General features: G+C 70.6%; 5 protein-coding genes across 5 annotated transcripts in view; 2 read left to right on the top strand and 3 right to left on the bottom strand.

The window, feature by feature from the left end:
- Nucleotides 1–2717: 2717 nt before the first annotated feature.
- On the top strand, nt 2718–4482 carry AURANDRAFT_21269 (hypothetical protein; the record flags this gene model as incomplete). The annotated part of the gene is made up of 2 exons (XM_009035568.1): nt 2718–2981; nt 4084–4482. Coding segments are annotated over 2 exons (663 nt in total), but the record flags the coding sequence as incomplete, so codon positions are not given.
- Nucleotides 4483–13605: 9123 nt separating this feature from the next.
- Nucleotides 13606–14121, bottom strand: AURANDRAFT_61905 (hypothetical protein; the record flags this gene model as incomplete). The annotated part of the gene is made up of 1 exon (XM_009035626.1): nt 13606–14121. One exon carries the CDS (start codon nt 14119–14121, stop codon nt 13606–13608), a length of 516 nt encoding a protein of 171 aa, XP_009033874.1.
- A 942-nt stretch (nt 14122–15063) lies between these two features.
- Nucleotides 15064–16535, top strand: AURANDRAFT_61906 (hypothetical protein; the record flags this gene model as incomplete). Its single annotated transcript, XM_009035569.1, has 2 exons — nt 15064–15662; nt 15857–16535. The coding sequence occupies 2 exons, from the start codon at nt 15064–15066 to the stop codon at nt 16533–16535; spliced, it is 1278 nt and encodes a 425-aa protein (XP_009033817.1).
- A 179-nt stretch (nt 16536–16714) lies between these two features.
- Nucleotides 16715–17245, bottom strand: AURANDRAFT_20956 (hypothetical protein; the record flags this gene model as incomplete). The annotated part of the gene is made up of 1 exon (XM_009035625.1): nt 16715–17245. The coding sequence occupies one exon, from the start codon at nt 17243–17245 to the stop codon at nt 16715–16717; it is 531 nt and encodes a 176-aa protein (XP_009033873.1).
- Nucleotides 17246–17804: 559 nt separating this feature from the next.
- AURANDRAFT_70952 (hypothetical protein) overlaps nt 17805–19390 on the bottom strand; it is a gene marked incomplete at both ends in the record, with an annotated part of 4306 nt that continues 2720 nt past the window's right edge. Inside the window, one exon of the mRNA XM_009035624.1 lies at nt 17805–19336. Within this exon, the coding sequence (XP_009033872.1) occupies nt 17888–19336 (1449 nt within the window). The remainder of the gene's footprint in view (nt 19337–19390) is intronic.

The following is a 19390-nucleotide window of genomic DNA, read 5'->3' on the forward strand; positions in this document are numbered from 1 at the left end:
ATTTTTGGACGAATCGATTGCTCTCGTCGAGTTCTCGAAGCAGAGCCGAAGAGCTTGCGTCGGACTTTTCAAATACGCGCACATTGAAGTCGGGTTCAAGATTTGATTTCCACACAGGCCGCCGCCGGTCTTCGCGTGCCTCTTCGCGGCGCCTTTGGCTTGGCAGGACGCGTCCGGCGACCTCCACGGCATCGAGGCGCTGGACGCCGACGCGGAGCGCAACGCCATCTCGACGGCGCTCGAGGACCGGCGGTCGTGCCGCGACGCGAAGGACCGCGTCGACCTGTCGTTCGAGGCCGCGACGACGGACGCGCTCCAGTCGGCGATCACGCGGGGCTGCGCGGCGCTCCACTACAGCGGCCACGGCCACCCGCAGTGTCTGACCTTCGAGGACGGCCGCGGCGGCCTCCAGCCCGTGCCGCCGTCGCAGCTCCGGTCGCTGGTGGCGCGAAGGCCCCCAAAGCTCGCGGTCGTCTCCGCGTGCCACAGCCGCCGCGCGGCGGACGCGCTGGTCGAGGCGGGCTGCGCCCACGTCGTCGCCGTGAGTTTGGACGCGCCGCTCCTGGACGCGGCGGCCGTGGCCTTCACGCGCGCGTTCTACCTCGCGCTCGCCGTCGGCGACACGGTCGCCGCGGCGTTCTCCGTGGGCGTCGAGGCCGTCGCCGCGTCGCCGCGCGTCGCGGGGGCGGCGTCGGACGCGGGCAAGGGCGACAAGTTCGAGCTGCTGCCGCTGGGCGGGGACCACGACGAGGCCGTCTTCCCGCTCGGCCGCGGCCGCGGCTGGCGCATCGCGCGGCGCGGCGACGCGGCGCCGCCGGCGCCCTGGCCGCCGCGGCGGACGCTCCCGGCGACGGCGCCGCGGCCGCCCGACGACTTCTTGGGGCGCGAGGTCGACGCCTTCAAGGTCCTGGACGCGCTCGCGCGGAAGCGGCGGCTCACGGTCGTCGTGGGACCGCACGGCGTCGGCAAGAGCGCGCTCGCCGCGTTCTGCGCCGAGTACGCGGACGCGCGGGACCTCTTTTCGCGCGTGCTCGTGGTGCGCCCGACGCTGCCGGCGTCGCTCCAGGACCTCGAGGCGCTGCTGCGCGACGCCGCGGGGCCCGAGCGCCTCAGCGACGACGAGTCCTACCTGCTCGTGCTCGACGGCGCGGAGAAGGCGGACCCGAGCGACGTCAAGCTCTTCCTGGCCAAGTGCCTCGACGACCACACGAACCTGTGCGCGTTGGTGTCGAAGCGCACGGGTCTGGACCGGCCCGAGGAGCACGTCATCCCGCTCGGCCCGCTCGGGCTCAAGCACGCGGCGCGGCTCTTCGCGCGCCAGTGCCCGCTGCTCCACACGGCCAACGACCGCCGCAAGTTCACGAGCGCCCTCCTCACGCACGCCGACGCGCCGGACGTCCTCGGCGCGGGGCTGCCGGGCGCCATCGTCGCGTCTGCGTTCTCGGCGTCACGCGCGGACCTCGAGCGCATCCTCAGCCGCGCGACGGCGTCCCCGCTCCCGGGCGGCGCGTCGTCGTCGAGCCCCTTCACGCCCATCCGCGGCGGCGGCCTGAGCTCGGGCTTCAGCACGCCGGGGGGGGACTAATGTTCGTTTGGGGAGGCGTACTAGTACTTAGAGCTAGAGGCTAGGTAAGCCTCACGAGGTTTTTGAGCGATTTTGCTTAGCCGCGGCGCAGGGAAGGACCGAAGGGGGAGAGAACAGCGAAGGGGGGCGTAGGGAAGCGTCACGGGAGGACACGACTAGGGCGGAGGCGTACGCGAGCACGGCGACGAAGAGGGCACGATTTTGCTTAGCCGCGGCGCAGGGAAGGACCGAAGGGGGAGAGAACAGCGAAGGGGGGCGTAGGGAAGCGTCACGGGAGGACACGACTAGGGCGGAGGCGTACGCGAGCACGGCGACGAAGAGGGCACGATTTTGCTTAGCCGCGGCGCAGGGAAGGACCGAAGGGGGACGATTTTGCCTTTGCGAGCGCGCGAGAGTCGAGTCGAGTGCTGTGCGGCGATAGGACGCGCGCCAAGTCATGTCGTGGCAGGAGAAGAAGTTGGAGTATGAGAATCGCATGGCCCGAGCGAGGGGCAAAAAGCTCGACACTCTCAAGACCTGCACGATCTGCGGCGCCGACAAAGCCAAGGCGTGCAAAGGATGCGGCACGACGGCCTACTGTTCGACGGACTGTCAACGCATCGACTGGCGCGACCGGGGCCACCGGAAGGTATGCAAGAAGATCCAAGCCGCGGCGGCGGCGCGGGCGGAAGCACCCACGCCCCCGCCGTCGCCCCCGCGGGACGTGTTCTACGGCCCCGCGCCGCGGTCGCACGCCGACGCGGTCCGCGCGCGCATCGCGGCGGAGCACGAGGCGGCACGGGCGCGGCGCGAGGCGAACCCGGAGCGGGAGCCGCTGTCGGCACGGCTCGGGTCGCGGTGCCCGATCTGCCTCGAGGAGTGGGACGTGAATACGAAGAACGTGTTTCGCGTCTGTTGCTGCCGGAGGGTCTGCCAATCGTGCAGTCGCAAGATCGGCACCGACGCGTGTCCCCTCTGTCGTGTACCATGCGCAAAATCCAATGCGGAGCACCTCGCGCGTCTTCGCCGCCATGTGGAGAACGAGGTGCCGGAAGCGATTACGTTTTTGGGAATTGCATACCGCGAAGGTCGGTTTGGCCTCGTGAAATCCGATAAGAAAGCCGCGAAGATTTACCGGCGCGCTGTGGAGCTCGGCGACGTGGACGCGATGCCATTTCTGGGGGAAATGTACGGGAATGGACTCGGCGTCAAGCTGGACAAGAAGAAGAAGGAGCGGCTGTATCGCATGGCCGCAGATCGGGGCTCCGCGTTCGCGCAATACAATTTAGGGACTTTCCTTCATTTCGAGGAGAAATTTGAAGAAGCGTTCCGGTACTATGTGCTCGCGGCGAATCAAGGCCATACCGAGGGAGAGCATGGCCTTGGCTATTGTTACAGGCTCGGAAGAGGCACGGAAGTCGACCTCGGCAAAGCCAGATACTGGCTCGAGCGCGCTGCTGCCAAGGGCCACGAGGCAGCTACAAGGAGCCTCGCGAGTCTCGACGCCTAACAATCTTTACGCCGCGTCGTCGCCCGAGCCCGAGATGCTGCGCTTGCGCGCGGGCGAGTCGTGCTTGGCCTTGGCCGTCGTCGCCGCGTTCCTCTCCGCGCCGACCTTCGCGGTCTGGACTCTGGCGTTCTCGAGCGCGAAGCCCGCCTGGCGCAAGGACGACGCCGCCGCCGAGGGGGGCATGGCGAACGACGTGAGCGCGATGCTCTAGGGGTCGGCTTAGCCTGGGGAGGCCTCTGGGGTAAGAATTTGAGCGATTTTGCTTAGCCGCTCGCAGGGAGGAATCGAAGGGAGGGAGGATTTGCCACTGTCGGGGTGAAATAGGGAGCGTCGGCGACGAGCGTGGGAAGAGATCATGGACCCGGAACTGATCAAGAAGAAGCGAGAGTACGAGGCGCGAAAAACTCGTACAAAGCTGGCGCTCAACATATGCACGATTTGCGGGAAGAAGGATGCCCGGCCCTGTAAAGGGTGCGGCACGACGGCCTACTGTTCGACGGACTGTCAACGCATCGACTGGCGCGACCGGGGCCACCGGAAGGTCTGCAAGAAGATCCAAGAGGACAAACGGGCGCGGGCCGAGGCGCCGACGCCCCCGCCGTCGCCGCCGCGGGACGTGTTCTACGGCCCCGCGCCGCGGTCGCACGCCGACGCGGTCCGCGCGCGCATCGTGGCGGAACATGAGGCAGCACGCGTGCGGCGCGAGGCGAACCCGGAGCGGGAGCCGGTGTCGGCGCGGTACGGGTCGCGATGCCCGATTTGCTTCGAGGAGTGGGACGTGAATACTCCGGGCGTGCTTCGCACCTGCTGCTGCCGGACGGTCTGCCGTTCGTGCCAGGTCAAGATCGGCTCCGACGCGTGTCCCCTCTGTCGCATGCCGGGCCCAGAAAGCCGCGCGGAAAGCCTCGCGCGTCTGCGCCGCCATGTGGAGAACGAGGTGCCGGAAGCGATTACGGCTTTGGGAATTGCGTACCGCCGCGGTGAATTCGGCCTCGTGATATCCGATAAGAAAGCCGCGAAGATTTACCGGCGCGCTGTGGAGCTCGGCGACGTGGAGGCGATGAGAAACCTTGGGTTTATGTACGAGACTGGAAGTGGCGTCAAGCTGGACAAGAAGAAGGCGGAGCGGCTGTATCGCATGGCCGCAGATCGGGGCGACGCGACCGCGCAATTCAATTTAGGGGCTTTCCTTCATGCTGAGGCGAAATTTGAAGAGGCGATCCGGTACTTTGTGCTCGCGGCGGATCAAGGTTTAGCCGCTGGAGAGCACGGCCTTGGCTATTGTTACAGGCTCGGAAGAGGCACGGAAGTCGACCTCGGCAAAGCCAGATACTGGTACGCGCGCGCCGCTGCCAAGGGCTACGAGAAAGCGACAAGGAACCTCGCGCGCCTCGACGCAGGACTATAGTCTAATTCTTTACTCCGCGTCGTCGCCTGAGCCCCGAGACTTCGCGAGACGGCTGCTTAGCCAGCGGCGCGCGGGCGGCTCCGGCTTTCGCCGAGGCCGCGGGGCGCGAAGGGGGGAAGTGTGCAGGGAGCGGGTCCGAGGGCGCGGACGCGCGGGGAGCTTGTGTCGATCGGCGCTCAGGCGTCGACCGCGTCGACGACGCCGCCGCCCGCGATCGAGAAGAGGCAGTCGCCGTAGGGCATGTAGGGCGAGTGCTGGAGGACGGCCTTGCGCTGGCCGCGGCCCGCCTTCTTGAGGAAGATCTTCGTGTTCGTGTTGTGGGCCTGCGAGGGGGACGCGGGGGTCGAGGCGCGCCGACGAACGACGTTCGGGCGCGGTTCTCGACCATCACGGGGCCGCCGCAGGACTTGACCTGGGGCCCGCCGAGCGAGAACTGGTCCGGCACGGCCATGACCTGGTTCGTGACGACGACGGCGACCTTGAAGGCCTGGGCGAACTTCTTGAGCTCGCGGAGGTGCGCGTTGAGCGTCTGCTGGCGCTCCGAGAGCTCGCCGCGGCCCGCGAACTCCGCGCGGAGGTTCGCCATGACGCAGTCGACGACGACGAGGCGGTACTCGCCCTCGCTCGGCTCCGCGAGCTCGCGCGCGGCGTGCTTGAGGCACTCGCACTGCTGCTCGAAGTTCGCGGCGCGGGCGCTCGTAATGTTGTGGAGGCACTGGTCCGCGTCGACGCCCGAGGCCTCGGCGATCTGGACGAGGCGCTCCGTGCGGAAGGTGTCGTCCTGCGAGGCGGCGTCGAAGGCGGCGCGTGCGGAGGCGCGCGCGCGGCCGACGGTCGAGTTCCGGTTCCGGAACACACGGGCGGGCGGCGCGGCCGCGCGGCCGACGGTCCGGCCGGTTCCGAGGACGCGGAGCTCGCGCCGTGTCGATGAAGAGCACGCGGCCCGCGGCGCCGCCGTCCTCCTGGGCGAGCTGGGCCTTGACGCAGAGCGTGAGCGCGAGCTGGGTCTTGCCCGAGCCGGCGTCGCCGAAGATTTCAGTGATCGTGCCGATCTCAATGCCGCCGCCGATGAGCGCGTCGAAGGCCGCCGAGCCCGTCGTGATCTGCGACGCGGGGGGGCGCCATTTTCACTTGCGCGCGCGGCTCGCGCGTTTCGGGGACGAAGGCTCGTACCTTGGCCGTCGCCTCGCGCTCCGCCTTGAGCTCGAGGCCCGAGCGGAAGGAGAAGGAGGCCGACGTCGGGTCCGCGACGAGCGCCTTGCCGCGGATGAAGGCGACGCGGTCCGTGCTGAAGCCCTGCGACGCGCGCGCGTCGGGCGAGCTCGAGCGTCGAACGAGTTCGCGAGTTCGGACGCGGCGCGCGCCTTGATGGCGGCGAGCTCGCGCGTCGAGGCGGAGGCGACGAGGCCGACGGTCGTGAGGCCCGCCTTGGTGAGCTTGACGATGTCCGCGGCCTGGATGCCGTGCGCGCGCAGCTCGCTGACGGACGCGAACGACTCCACGAAGTGCGCCTCGTCCTCATCCTCGCCCTCCTCGGCCATGACGATGTCGACGTCCTTGGCCTGGGGCGGGGCGTCGAGGGGGGGGAGCTCCGTGGTGTTCTGGGCGACGGTCGACATGGTGTAGTGAGGTAGAAGTGATGAGCTTTGTGAGGGTGTTGAGAGGAGCTAGTTCTTTGGCTGATGGAAGGTTCTCTGCGTTGAAGTTGACCTCAGTGGCCGTTGAAGTTGAACTTCGCGATCAGCGCCCGGAACGACGCGGTCGTGCGCGCGGCGGAGCAGGCGTCGGCCGCAGGAGCGCCCTTCGTCGCATCGTCGCGTCGGCGCCGTCGCTGGCGAACGCGGCGAGCGCTCGGCCCGCTTCCGCCGATCGACGCCGTAGCAGGCCGCGCGCGTCGCGGTCGTCGCCTCGGTCGCCCCAAGAACGCGAGGGCGCCTGACCATACCCCTAAAGGATCACTGCTCGCTCCGCGCCCGCCGCTGGGTCGCCGTTTTCGGGCCGCGGTGGGCATCAGCGTCGTAACTTCAACCGAAGAATCGGAATCGCCGCGACGCGCCTTCCGCGAGCGCGGCAGTAGGTCCGCCGGACCGCTCGGGGAGCCGTCCGCCGTGGCGCAGGGATCGCGTCGCAGCGCGCCGCGCCGCGCTCACGCCGGCGCGGGTCCCACCGTCGCGGCGCGGTATCGGCCCAAAGGCGCCGGGTCCTTGACGGGGCTGGCCGCGGCGCGCGGGCCTCGTGCGAGGCTTCCGTGGAAGCGATGCATGCCAGGTGTCGCTACGCGCACGGCTTCGACCGCTGCCGTCGAGCGCCGCGCCGCGCTCGCGCGGCGCTCGGAGGCCATCGAGGGCCCCCAACCGGCGCCGCAGGGCCTGCCACGGCGTCGACGGCCGCGCAGCGATGGGCGCGCGGTCGCAGCCGTGAGCGCGACGGCCGGGCCGCGCCGCATGGGCTGCGGCTCGCCGCGGCGGCGCATCTCCACGCGCGCGCAGGAGGGGGGCAGGCATGCTGCCCCATGCTCTCACGCTACTTCAACAAAATAGTTGAAGCTTCGAAAAAGCCCCTGTCCAAAATGACCTCGCGCCGGCCGCGCCGCGCGCCGCGGCCGGCGCCGGCGCCGCCCGCGGTCGAGCTGTCCCTCGTGGCCCTCGCGGAGAACAATCGACAGCTCACGGCGGAGCTCGTTCAGCGGCGCGCGGCCTCCGTCGCGTTGAGCGGGGCCGTGAGGGCGTTGAAACGGAGGTTGATCGCCGCGACGACCGGCCCGACGGTCGCCGACGCGTCGACGCAGACGGCGCCGCCGAGCCCGCCGTCCGCGTCGACGTCGTCGACGAGCTCGCCGTCGACGCGCGGCGCGCGCTCGCCCGACGACGCGTCGCTGAAGCTCGACGACCACGCGCGGCCCGCGAAGCGTCGCGCGCGGCGCCCGGGAGCCCAGGGCGTCGTGTCCTACGCGGAGCCGTCGCTCAAGGCGAAGATGCGCCGGCCGCGGTCGCCGTCGTGACGGCCCTCGTGGTGCTCGACGATCGATTTCTTCGCGACTCCCCGGAAGCGCCGAAGAGCCCCTAGCCGCGCGCGCGCAACGCGTCGCCAGAGCACGAGGACCCGTGAGCACGGGGCTAGGTGTAGTGCTTAACGAGCTTCGCGAGCGTTTTCGCGCGTAGGGGGCGCCTAGCGCGCGCGGTCCGCCGGCCCCGCTCTCGGATTCCGCGAAATTCCGCCGACGCGGCTACGCCGCGAGGAGTCGCCCGTAGAGGCCTTAAACCGGTCGCATCGCGCGGTGGCCCCCGTGCGCCGGAGTGCGCATGCTTGGGTTTCGCGATTCAGCCGTCGACCGCGGCGCGGCGCGGCGTCACGACGGCCGTGAATCGCGCCGGCTTCCGGGGTCGGCCGCGGCTCACGCGCCGGGCGGCGCGGCTCGCCCAGAGCACGAGGGCGGCGACGACGACCACGCCGGCTTGATTGCGCGCGAGCAACGTCGCGACGACGGCCGCGACGAGCGCGCGCGGCGTCGCGGCCGGCGGGGGCGGAAGCAGGAGCGGCGCGCAGGGCACCGCCGGCCCCCTCGCGCCCCGGGCGTGGCAACTCGCCGTGAGCACCTCGAGGAAGGCCGCGTTGCGGGGCGGCATGGGCTCCGGAGGCGTCGGAGGGCGGTTGGGGGGCGGCGGTAGGCGTGGTGAGGGCGAGGGGCCGAGGCTCTGTTTCACTCACAACCCAAATCTCACAACCTCTACACCATGAACGCCTCTACCGCCTCCAACCCGCGCCTCAAGGCCCTCGTCAAGGGCATGCGCGCCTTCGACGCGACCGCGTGGTCCGCGTACGGCGGGCGCTGCTCGCCGCAGGCGTCGCGCGCGCCGAGCTCGTGCGCGGTGATCGATGAGGAGGCCGAGTTCGAAAACGACGCCGCGTCCGTCGTCAGCGTCAACTGGGAGGCCATGAAGAAGCCCGCCGCGCTCAAGAAGAAGGACTCGCGCACCTTCGCTTTCGACGACTAGGCGCCGAAGCCCTACCCCTCCGCCGCGCGCGAGGTCCCCGATCCTCGGGCAACGACGAACGAGTCGGACTCGCGCGCGCGCAAAGCGGCCCCCGCCCGGAGCGCGGCGGCGCGCATCGGCCTAAGCATGCCTTCCCCCCGAGTGCGCGACGCGCTTAGTCGCCTTTAGACGTAGTTTGGGGGCGCGCGCGGCGCGGGCGTGTTTCGCGGTTTGGAACACTTCTCGGAATCGACCTCGCGCGACGGGCTTGGGCGGGGCGGGGCGTGCGTGGGCGGCGCGGGCCGTGCTTGGGTGGTGGCCGCGGCCTACGCGCAGTGGTCGTAGAGCTCGGGGTACGCCGTGAGGATCGCGCGCGAGCTCGAGTAGGAGAGGCCGTTGGCGTCGACCCACTTGAGCTGGTGGTTTAGCGAGACTTTCGTCCACCCGGCGGCGAGGAGGTAGAGCGTGAGCTTCTCCGGGTCGACCTTGCGCTGCTTGCGCGGCGGCGACGCGGCGACCGTCGGCGCGGGCTTCGCGGCCGTCGCGGGCTCGTCGACGGGCGCGGCGACGGGCGCGGGCTTGGCGGCCTCGATGGGCGTGGGCGCGACGTCCTCCTCGTCGTCGGAGCTCTCGTCGCCGGAGGAGAGCGAGGACTCGTCGCTCGACGACTCGGAGTCGTTGAAGCTCGACGGGGGGGCGCGGGAGGCCATGGCAGATATATGGAAGTTGATCAGTTGGAAATCAGTTTTAAGAATCAGCTAGAGCAACCAATCATGCTCGACCCGTACCGCGCCGCGATGAACTCCGATGCCTTCGGCCGCGGCCGCGGGGCCAGCAAGGTGCTCGGGTTGGACTGGCCGGACGAGCTCGACTTTATGTGCCAGTTAGCTGATCTCGACTTTATGTGCCACGTGCTCAACGAGGCCGTCGACGAGGCCCGCGGATCGCGTCGCCGACGCCGAGAACGACGCCTACCCCTACGACGCCCAGGACGCCCGCGACGCCCACGACGCCCACCTCGACGTCCCCCTAGGAGCTCCGAAGCATAGAGCTCTAGAGTCGCGCGCGTCGTAAAACTCGTCGTCGGGCCCGGGGAACTTAGCGGAAGCGCGCGGACGAGGTCGCGGGCCGGGGAGGCGCGCGGGCGGCGGAGCATCACGCGGCCGCGTTCGCGAGCCGGAGCTCGCGCTCCACCTGCGCCTCGAAGGCGCGCAATTCGTGGAGGAAGCTCCGCGGCGCCCGCGTCGGGCTCGAGCGTGGCGTGACGGCCGCCGCGCGCGCGCAAACGACCGACGGCGCGATCTTGTTCGCGCGCGCCCGAGCGGCGGCGGCGACGACCAGCGCCGGAAGCGCGAGGAGGGCGAACGGCGGCGGCACGGACGCGCGCGGGCCGCGGTAGTCGTAGGCCGGAGCCGCTTCCGCGAAGCCGACGACCGCGAACGACGCCTCTAGCGACGGCACGACGAAGGCGACGCGCGTCGTCGGGAGGACCGCGGCGCGCGGCATGAGCGCGAGGAGCGCGAGACCGAGGGACATCGCTCCGGGGCGCGATTTCTAACGGTCTCTGACGTGGCGGGCCCAAAAGTCGTTGGGATTTTGTGAGGCCTCACTCAACCAGAAGCCACTAGGCCTTCTTCGATTCCACGCCACCTCCCGCGCCGCCCCGACCCTCGGATCATGTCGCGCACCGATGCGCGCCCCGCGCCCTCGCCCCCCGACGCGACCGTCGCGTGCCTCGACGACGAGGAGGCCGTCGCCGCGGCCCACGCGGTCGTCACGTCCTCGTGCCTGACCATCGCGTTCGCGCGCGAAATCTTCCCCGAGCAGCAGTTCCGCATCACGCGCACGAAGCAGTTCAAGCTCCTCACGCGCGCGCCGCGCGCCGCGCCCGCCGGGCCCCGGTCGGTCGACGCGCGCGCGCCGCTCGACGTCGACGATTCCGCCGTGACCGTCGACGACTACTCGCGCGCGCGCAACCTCATCAGCCTCCTCGACGGCGGCGTCCGCGAGAGCATCGCGAAGCGCTACGCGCGCTCCCTCACGCTCAGCATCAACGACGAGGCGGACCGCGCCGTGGAGCTCTACACGTTCTCGTTCTCGTACCCGTCGAGCTCGTCGATCACGGTCGCGGAATCGCGCGCGCAGCACGTCGCCCTCGACAAGGCGCTCACGTTCTTCGCGACGGTCCTGCCCGAGACGACGTCCGCCGCCGCGTCCTTCACGCTCAAGATGGCCTTCAACTCGACCGCGCCCCGCGGCTTCGCGCCCGCGGGCTTCGCCCCGTGCGACCCCGCGGCCTACGCCTTCGACGCCGCGGCCGTCCCGAACTCCATCAAGCTCATCCTCGGCGCCGTCCAGGGCCCGCGCGCCTGCGAGCTCACGTACCGCGGCGTCCAGCCCCTCGCCATCGAGGAGGACTCCGTCGCCGAGTCCGCGCCGCCCGCGTCGGGCTGCTTCGACCTCAAGCTCTCGGACTCGCTCAAGGACGACGACGAGACGCAGCTCGACAGCGCCCGCATCAGCCCGCCCAAGAAGAAGCGCCGCCGCGGCCCGGAGGACCACCCGTCCTACCTCTCGAGCGGTATCCCCGTCTGCTCCCAGGACAGCGTCATCTCGTCGCGGTCCTACGGCGACGACGCCTACCTCTTCTGAGGAGCCCCAGTCACTGGCCCGACAAACCTCCCCCCCCCCCAAGCTTGCACACAGAAGACGCCTCCAGCGCGCGTAATGCGGGGACTCGCTTCTTCGCGGGCCCCTACCGCAGCCGCGGGAACTTGGGCGGGCTGCGGGGCAGGGCGGCGTCGAGGACCTTGACCTCGGCCTCCGTGAGGGCCCAGCCCTGGCAGCCGAGGATGACCTTGGCGTGGGCCTCGGTCTTCACCGCGGGCATGGGGACGCAGCCCTTGGCCGCGATCCACTGGAGCGCGACCTGGGTCGGGAGGACCTTCTCCGGCCGCGTCTTCGGCGGCTCGCGGCCGGCCGACGCGGCGGCGCTGCGCTCGTCGTCGGCGCGGCGCGCCTCGACCATGGACGCGACCTGCTCGATGGCGCCGTGGAGCGGCGCGAGCTCGTTGAGCGCGCGGAAGCGGAACTTGGGCGTGACGCCGAAGCGCGCGCCGCCCGTCGGGTTCTGCGCGGTGATCTCGCCGCTCGACAGGCCCGCGTAGAGCGGCGACCGCGCGAGCACCGTGAGGCCGAGGTCCTTGGCCGCGGCGAGCGTGCCGTCGCGGATCGCGCCGTTGTCCACGAGGCTCAGGTCGACGGCGCAGGCCACGGGCCGGAGGCCCGCGCCCCGGAGCGCCGCGTCCGCGGCGCGGAGCGCCTTGCCGCCGCGGACGTTGGCGATGCCGACGCCGTCGACGCGGCCGGCCTGCGCGGCGACGGCCGACGCGGCCTTCTTCACCGCGGACACGCTGCTCGTCGGCTCCGCGGGGCCCACGAGGAGCAGGTCCACGTAGGCCGACCCCATGATGTCGAGCGTGTTGCGCACGCCGCGCGCCACGGAGCTCGCGCCGTGGCGCGCGACCTGCGTGCTCGAGAAGACGGCCTTGAGGCGCGTCCGCAGCGACGGCGCGCACCGCACGGCGAGCCGCGGCGGGTCGAGGTTCATGTTCGCCTCGGCGGCGCGGCCCAGGAGCTCGGCGCCCTCCGCGCCGGCGCTCACGTCCCACGTCTTGATGCCGCCGGCGGTCAGCGTCTGGTACACGGCGTTGACGTCCGCCGTGCCGAAGAGCTCGAGGCTCGATTTCTTTTTGCGAATCATGTCGGGCCTCCAGCCGCACGTCGCGTCGCCCCAGCTCACCGTCGACACGCCCATGCGATGCGGGCCGACATCGAAATTGCCCCACTGCTCGAGCGGCTCGACGACGGGCGTGCGCTTGGGCCTGGGCGCCCCCGCCGGCCCCTGGCGGCCGCCCGGCGACCGCGGCGACCGGCGCGGCGGCGTATAGGCCGCAGCGACGGCGAGCAGTGCGACGCAGCGCATCGCGAGCGACATCGTATCGTAGAGCACGCGCAGGTGCGAGCACGACGCGCGCGAGCACGGGTTGCTGAGGCTCAAGCTCGCGAGGCTCGCGGGGAGTGGTTCAACCAGCATTTGCGTGCACTTCAAGCTCAGAGCAGCCCATCGATGCGCATCACTGCGCTCTCCGCAGCGTTCGCGCTGCCCTGCGTGGCGCTCTGGCCGCTCGACGGATGGAAATCACTCAACCGAGAGCGGAATTCGCTGCAGCGCGCAGTCCGAGATGCAAAAGCGATACCGCTGCGCAGCAGCGACGCTGTGGCCGAGTCGTGGGCGCGGTTCAAATCCGGCAACGGCACTCTGTTCTTCAGGCACGTACGCAAAGCCGGCGGCACGTCGGCGCGCCAGGCGTTGCAAAAAATTGCCTTGAAGCTCGGCAACGCGCCCGGGTTCACGCACCTCGAGTGGGCGGCCTTTCCGGCGTCGTGCCTGGGCGCGTCGCCCACGACGTTCTTCGCGACGGTGCTCCGCGATCCGCTCAAGCGCGTGCACTCGGAGTGGGTCTACTCCGGGTTCTCGCACATGCGACGCACGTACCGGATCAGAACGCTCGCGGTCAACGAGACCGCGCTCATGCTCCAATGGCTCGCGGAACCGAATCGAGGCAAGGTATTCTCGCGCGACGCCCACACGACAAACGCCTACACGCGCGCATTCAGCGGCCGCTGCCCGCCGGGCGATCCCGTGCCCGCGAGAATACCGTCGGCCGCGGCGTGGAAAAAACGACACAATGACGACGCGTCGGCGTACGAAGCGTTTTGGGGCGGGACCGCGTGCAGCTGGTCGGGATCGGCGTGGGGCGGCGGATGTAGTCTGCCCGCGAACGTGGACGAGGACGATTACGAGCTCGCGGTCCGGGTCCTCGAGTTGTTTAACCTGCGCATCGCGCTCGACTGGCTCTCGGATCCGGACTATACGAAGTACCTCGCCGGCCAGTTCGGGGTGCCGTTCGCGTTCCCGAAGCGCAACGCGCACCACAGCGACAGAAAGCCGCGCAGGCTGCCGGAGCCCGTCGCCTCGCGGCTCCGCTTTCTGGAGCACCTCGACCTCCGGCTCTACCGCGGGTTCTTCGCGGCGGAGCGGCGCCGCTTCGAGGCGTGGCGCGCACCACCGGGGAGCTCCTAAGTGTTACCTCGCTGGCAGCGCGCCCGGGGCGAGGAGCGCGGACGCGCGCGCGGACGACCGCGACGTCTGGTTCTTGCACGCGTACGCGGCGCACGTCGCGTTCATGTCCGAGATCAGGATCATGGCCTTGTAGGCGCTCGTGAGGACGTCGATGTCCATGAGGTGCATGCAGAGCGCGCCCTCGTCGCCGGAGACGCACTGGCTGCAGAGCGCGTGGCTGTCGCAGCCCGTGCACGAGCTCGCCGCGACGGACGCCGTCGTCGGCGTCGCCGCCGAGGACGTGGCGTCGCAGAAGCCGCCGTCCTCGCAGACGGACTCGAGGTTGTTGAGCGTGTCGAGGGCGCACATGGCCCCGCTGCTCACGTTCCCGCCGCACGCGTCGCCGCACATCGAGTCGCAGTAGCCCGTGCAGTAGAGGAAGCAGGCCGCGTGGTCGCAGGACGCGCAGGACCCGCGCGTGTACGTCGCGTCGTCGTCGTAGGAGGCGCAGCGCTCGAGGGACGTGAGGTCGTCGTCCATGGTCATCGAGAAGTTCGACGGCAGGCCCGACGCGCTCGCGTTGCTCGCGGGCGTGCCGCTCAGGTTGAAGGGGTTCGTGATGTCGTCGTCGAGCCCCCGCGTCGCGGCGCGGTCCCCCCGGCGGCCGGCGCCCCGTCGGGCGGCGCCCACGGCATCGTCGTCGCTCGCTCCCCGCCGGGCGAGGGCGCTGGCCGTCGCGCCGAGCGTGGCGCCGCTCCGAGCCGCGGCGACCAAGACGAAGGTCGCCACGCCCACGGCGGCGGCGCTGCGCCCGCTCGCGGGTTTTGTTGCCGCTGTTGCGTCGGCGCGGAGAGGCGCTTGGGCTCCATCATCGAACTCGAGTGAACCTTCGGCCTCAACAATTGAGTTTGGGCTGCTTGCCTGCGCGATGATGGATGCGCAGCGTCGCATCCTGCAACGCGTCGCGTGCCTCTGGGCGCTCGCGAGCGCGACGGACTCGCTGCGCCTGTCGTGCGACGTCGTGAAGACGGCCCGGGAGACGAAGTTGCTGTCGATCCTGCCTCCCGCGCCGCTCGATGGGCTGGCCATGGGGAACGTGACGCTGGGCCCGCTCATGCGCAAGACGGGCAGCACGACGATGACGCGCTTCGGGAATCCCGGCGGGCGGCGCGCCGGCCAGGTCAAGGGCGTCAGGGCGTGGGCCGAGCGGTCGTCGACGCGGATCTTCGCGAGCGTGCGCGATCCCATCCAGCGCTTCGCGCGTCGCGGCGCCGCCCGCCGACGGCGCGCGGCCTCGACGTCGCGCGCGCGCAGGTGTCGGGCTATCGGCAGGTGCAGGTGTTCTACGAGCTCGGCTGGATCGGCAAGGACTGGTTCAAGGGCGCGTGCGCGCTGTCGTGGATGGTCGACGACTGCGAGATCAACTACGGCCTCCGGGGCGGCGCCGCGCGCAAGTGGCGGCCGAAGAGCGGAACCCACGAGATGCGGCTGAAGCTGCGGCGCCTGTCGCGCTTCGTGTCCGACGTCGAGCGCTGCGGCTTCTTCGACGACCACCTCTGGCCCATGACGCACTACTTCGCGAGCCTCGCGGCGGCGAAAGTCGACCCGGCGGCCGTCGGGCTCATGTACACGGACAAGCTCGAGAGCGAGCTGCCGCGGGCCGTCTGGGGCGAGACCGGCGGGCGGCGCCGCAGCGTGAGCCACTCCATGGTCACCGGCGGTTCGAGCTGGTCCAAGGTCCTCGTGTCGACGGCGCACAACCGGTCCGACGCGAACCACGACCTCGCCCTCGAGGTCACGCAGCGCATCTGCGCCCTCGTCGCCGCGGACTACGCCTGCTTCCCCTTCGAGCCGCCCCCGGCCTGCGCCGCGGCCCTCGCGGCCGCGGCGCGCGCGCGGCGCGACGGCGCGGCGCGCGACGAGCCGCGGCCGTACCCGGCGCCGCTCCCGGAGGAACCCCTCGCCGCCGTCGTCGCCGCCCGCGAAATGGCGCCGACGGGCGACGCGCCGGCCTGCGGCCCGGGGCCCGCGGCGGACCCGCTCGGCCGGCTCCTCGCGGCGTACGCCGAGCTCGAGTCGCGGTCAGGGCAGGAAACGAGTGATTCAACGTCGCTTCAACATGAGTGTTCCGCGCGCGATTGTTCCAGAGCAAGGATCCACGCTTCGAGAGCGCTCCGGAACATGACCGCTCGTCCAAAAATTAGCCGAAACGAGTGGAACATGACCGAGAGAGGAGCCTTTGAAGTTGGGAATGTCGCACTCGTTTCCTGCCCAGGTCGCAGTGGCTGTTGGGCTGGCGGGACCAGCACTTCGAGGCCCTCGGCCTCGCGTACACGGAGCGCCACTGCTTCGACTGGCACCAGATCGCGGACCAGGTCGCCAACGACGTCACGAACCTCTGGGACCTGCCCCTCGACCACAAACTCAAACGCGTCGCGAACTTCCTCGGGGACGTCGCCCGCGCGGGCTACTTCGACGACCTCCTCGTGCCGCGGTCCGCCGGCGGGGGCGGCGGCGCCACGGACGTCGACGCGTGCCACGGCGACATGGCCGCGTGGTGCGCGTCGAAGCGCGTGCCCGTCGACGGGTCGCCCAAGGACGGCACGCGCGCCGGCGGCGCCAAGTGCGCGCGCGAGTTCTTCAACCGCAAGTGGTCCGACGGCACGGGCAAGCCGCCCGGGCCCGGCGACGCGGGAACCTGCACGCTCCACGCGGTCCACGAGTACATCTACGCGCACGGCGACCGGAAGCGCGTGGAGCCGTGGACGCTCGCGCCGGCCGCGCTCCTCGAGGCCGCGCTCGACCCGGCGACGCCCGTCGCCCGGGCCATCGTCGACGCCGCCTGCGCGCTCTACGAGACCGACTTCGCCTGCTTCGCGAACGCGAACGCGCACGCGCGGAGCCCCGGCTGCGCCGCGCTCGTGCGCGCGCGCCTCGCCGCGGTGCGGCGCTAGATGAGTTTAAGGGTCGGAGGGGGGTATTCGCCGAGACCATGCGGCGCCTCTCTGGCGTCCTCGAAGTTCTTCTTTGCCGCGCGAACGACGACGCCAAGGCCAAGCGCGACTCGCCCGCGCGCAAGCGCAGCATCTCGGGCTCGGGCGATCGACGCGGCGTAAAGGTTGTTAGGCTATACTCACGCGTCGAGGCCCGCGAGGTCGTCTATAGCTATCTGGTGGCCCTTGGCAGCGGCGCGCGCGTACCAGTATCTGGCTTTGCCGAGGTCGACTTCCGTGCCTTCTCCGTCCGCCGTGTAACAATAGCCAAGGCTGGCCTCTCCCTCGGTATAGCCTTGATTCGCCGCGAGCGCGAAGTACCGGAACGCTTCTTCAAATTTCTTCTCAGAACGAAGTAAAATCCCTAAATTGAATTGCGCGAGCGCGTCGCCCCGATCCGCGGCCGCGCGATACAGCTTCATCGCCTTATTCTTGTCCAGCTTGACGCCACTTCCAATCCAGTACAATCCAGCAAGTTGGAACATCGCGTCCACGTTCTTGAGCTCCACGGCGCGCTTCCAAATCTTCGCGGCTTTCTTATCGGATTTCACGACGCCCAACAGACCATGGCGGTACGCACTTCCCAAAAGCGAAATCGCTTCCGGCACCTCATTCTCCACATGGCGGCGCAGACGCGCGAGGCTTTCCGCGTGGCTTCCTGGGCCCGGCATGCGACAGAGGGGACACGCGATTCCGATCTTGTCCTCGCACGATCGGCAGACCTTTCGGCAGCAGCAGCTGCGAAACACGCCCGGAGTATTCACGTCCCACTCCTCGAGGCAGATCGGGCACCGCGACTCGAACCGCGCCGACACCGGCTCAGGCTCCGGGTCCGCCTCGCGCCGCACGCGGGCCGCCTCGTGTTCCGCGGCAATGCGGGCGCGGACCTCGTCGGCGCCCGACCGCGGCGCGGGGCCGTAGAAGACCTCCTTCGGCGGGGGCGTCGGGGCCTCCGCCCGCGCCGCCTCCGCCGCGCGCTCGCCCCGGATCTTCTTGCACGCCTCCCGGTGGTCCCGCTCGCGCCAATCGACCTTTTGACACGCAACCGAGCAGTACTGCGTCGTCGAGCACGGGCAGTGGAGTTTCGCCTTGGCAGAACAAATGGTGCACTCGAGGCGGAGCTTTAGCTGTTTGGCCTGGACATGCTTACTTCGCACCCCTTCCTCGAGGGCCCTCCGTTGCACCTCCCAGTACTGCTCGCGCATCGTCGATTCACGGAAGCAATTTTTTAGCCTAATTTTAAAAAAAATCGCCGAAATATCGACGCGTCCGGAGCACCCCAGGTTAGGCGTGGGCGCGCGTGGGCCGCGTCCCTAGGCGCGGCCGATCTTGGACGTGGTCTTGAACGCGCGGGCCGCGTTCTGCGCGTCGAAGGCCGCGGCGGCGGCGGCGTCGCGGACGACGATGCCCGTCGCGTCGGCCTTGTCGACGGCGGCCTGGGGCGCGCCCTTCTTCTTCATGTCGATGGCGCGCTGGATGGCGACCTCGGCGAGCTCGCTCGCCTGGGCCGCCATGTCGGCGGCGCGCTTGACGCACGCCGCGGCCATGTTGAGCGCGTGCATCTTCGTCGTGCCCGACGACGCCTTCTTCGTGCCCTGGGGCGTGTTCTCGTTGAACTTGTGGACGTGGGCCTTGGCGTCGGCGCACTCGACGGCGCAGTTCCGCGCGAAGGCCTCGCACTGCTCGCGGAGCGCCATGCCGTCCGCGCTGTCCTTGGTCCGGTAGTACGCGGACGCGCGGTCGAACGCGTCGAAGCCGCCCTCGGGCGTCGCGACGCCCTTGTCCGCGTTCCACTGCTTCATGGACTTCTGGCGGCTCGGCGTGAGCATGGCGCCCTTGGTGCCGCCGGCCCGGGCCTTGGCTTCCGCGGCGTCCGCGACCGCTTCGGCGGCCCGCGCGCTGGCGTCCGCGGCGCTCACGAAGGCCTTCGCCTGCGCCAGCGCCTCCGCGGGCACGTCGGGCACCTGGGCGGCGAGGGCCGCGCAGGCGTCCGCGGCGCCGCGCGCCTTGTCCGCGGCCGCGCGCGCGCGCGGCGCCGACGACCGCGCCGCGTCCGCGTCCATGCGGAACGCTTTCGCCTCGCCGGCCTTCGCCTCGCACGCGTTGACGAGCTGCTGCGCCGCCTGGCCGTGGGCCGCCTGCTCCGCGGCCGTCGCCTCGTCGTTGGCGCGCTTGAGCGCCGACCAGACGCGGAACTCGGGCTCGCCGCCGCACGCGACCTTGGGCGGCAGCGCGCCGCACGCCGTCGCCGCCGCGCGCGCCGCCGCGGCCAGCGCCGCGGCGTCGCCGGGCGTCGCGACCTCGCACGCGCGGCGCTTCTCCGCCGCGACTTCGGCGAAAGCCTCCGCGGCCGCGGCGATCTTCGTGCCCGCGTCGAGCGCGGCCTGGGCCAGCGCTTCGGCGGCGTCGGCGCTCGCGCGCGCCGCGGCGACGTGAGCCGCGAGGTCGTTCGCGAGGGCCGCGTCGCCGGACTTGAGCTTGAGGTCGCCGGCCGCGTCGGCCGCGTGGCGCGCTTCTTCGGCGGCGACGACCGCGTCCTTGGGAGACGCCTCGCACTGCGCCCGCTTCGCGTCTGCGACGGACGCGAGCTGCGCGGCCTTGGCGACGACGGCCTTGTCCTTGTTCGCGGCGACTTTGTGGGCCGCAGCGGCCGCGGCCGCGCCGTCGTGGGCGGCGGCGATCGAGCCTTGGAGGCGCGCCGCGAGCTTCGCGTCGCTGCCGACGAGCTCGAGGGCCGCGGCGGACGTCGCGAGCGTCGTTGCCTCGTCCGCGAGGGCCCGCGAGCCCCCCTCGCCGAAGTCGCCCGCCGCCGCGCG

The sequence above is a fragment of the Aureococcus anophagefferens genome, assembly GCF_000186865.1.
Source record: "Aureococcus anophagefferens unplaced genomic scaffold AURANscaffold_3, whole genome shotgun sequence".
In the NCBI taxonomy this organism is placed as follows: Eukaryota; class Pelagophyceae; order Pelagomonadales; family Pelagomonadaceae; genus Aureococcus; species Aureococcus anophagefferens.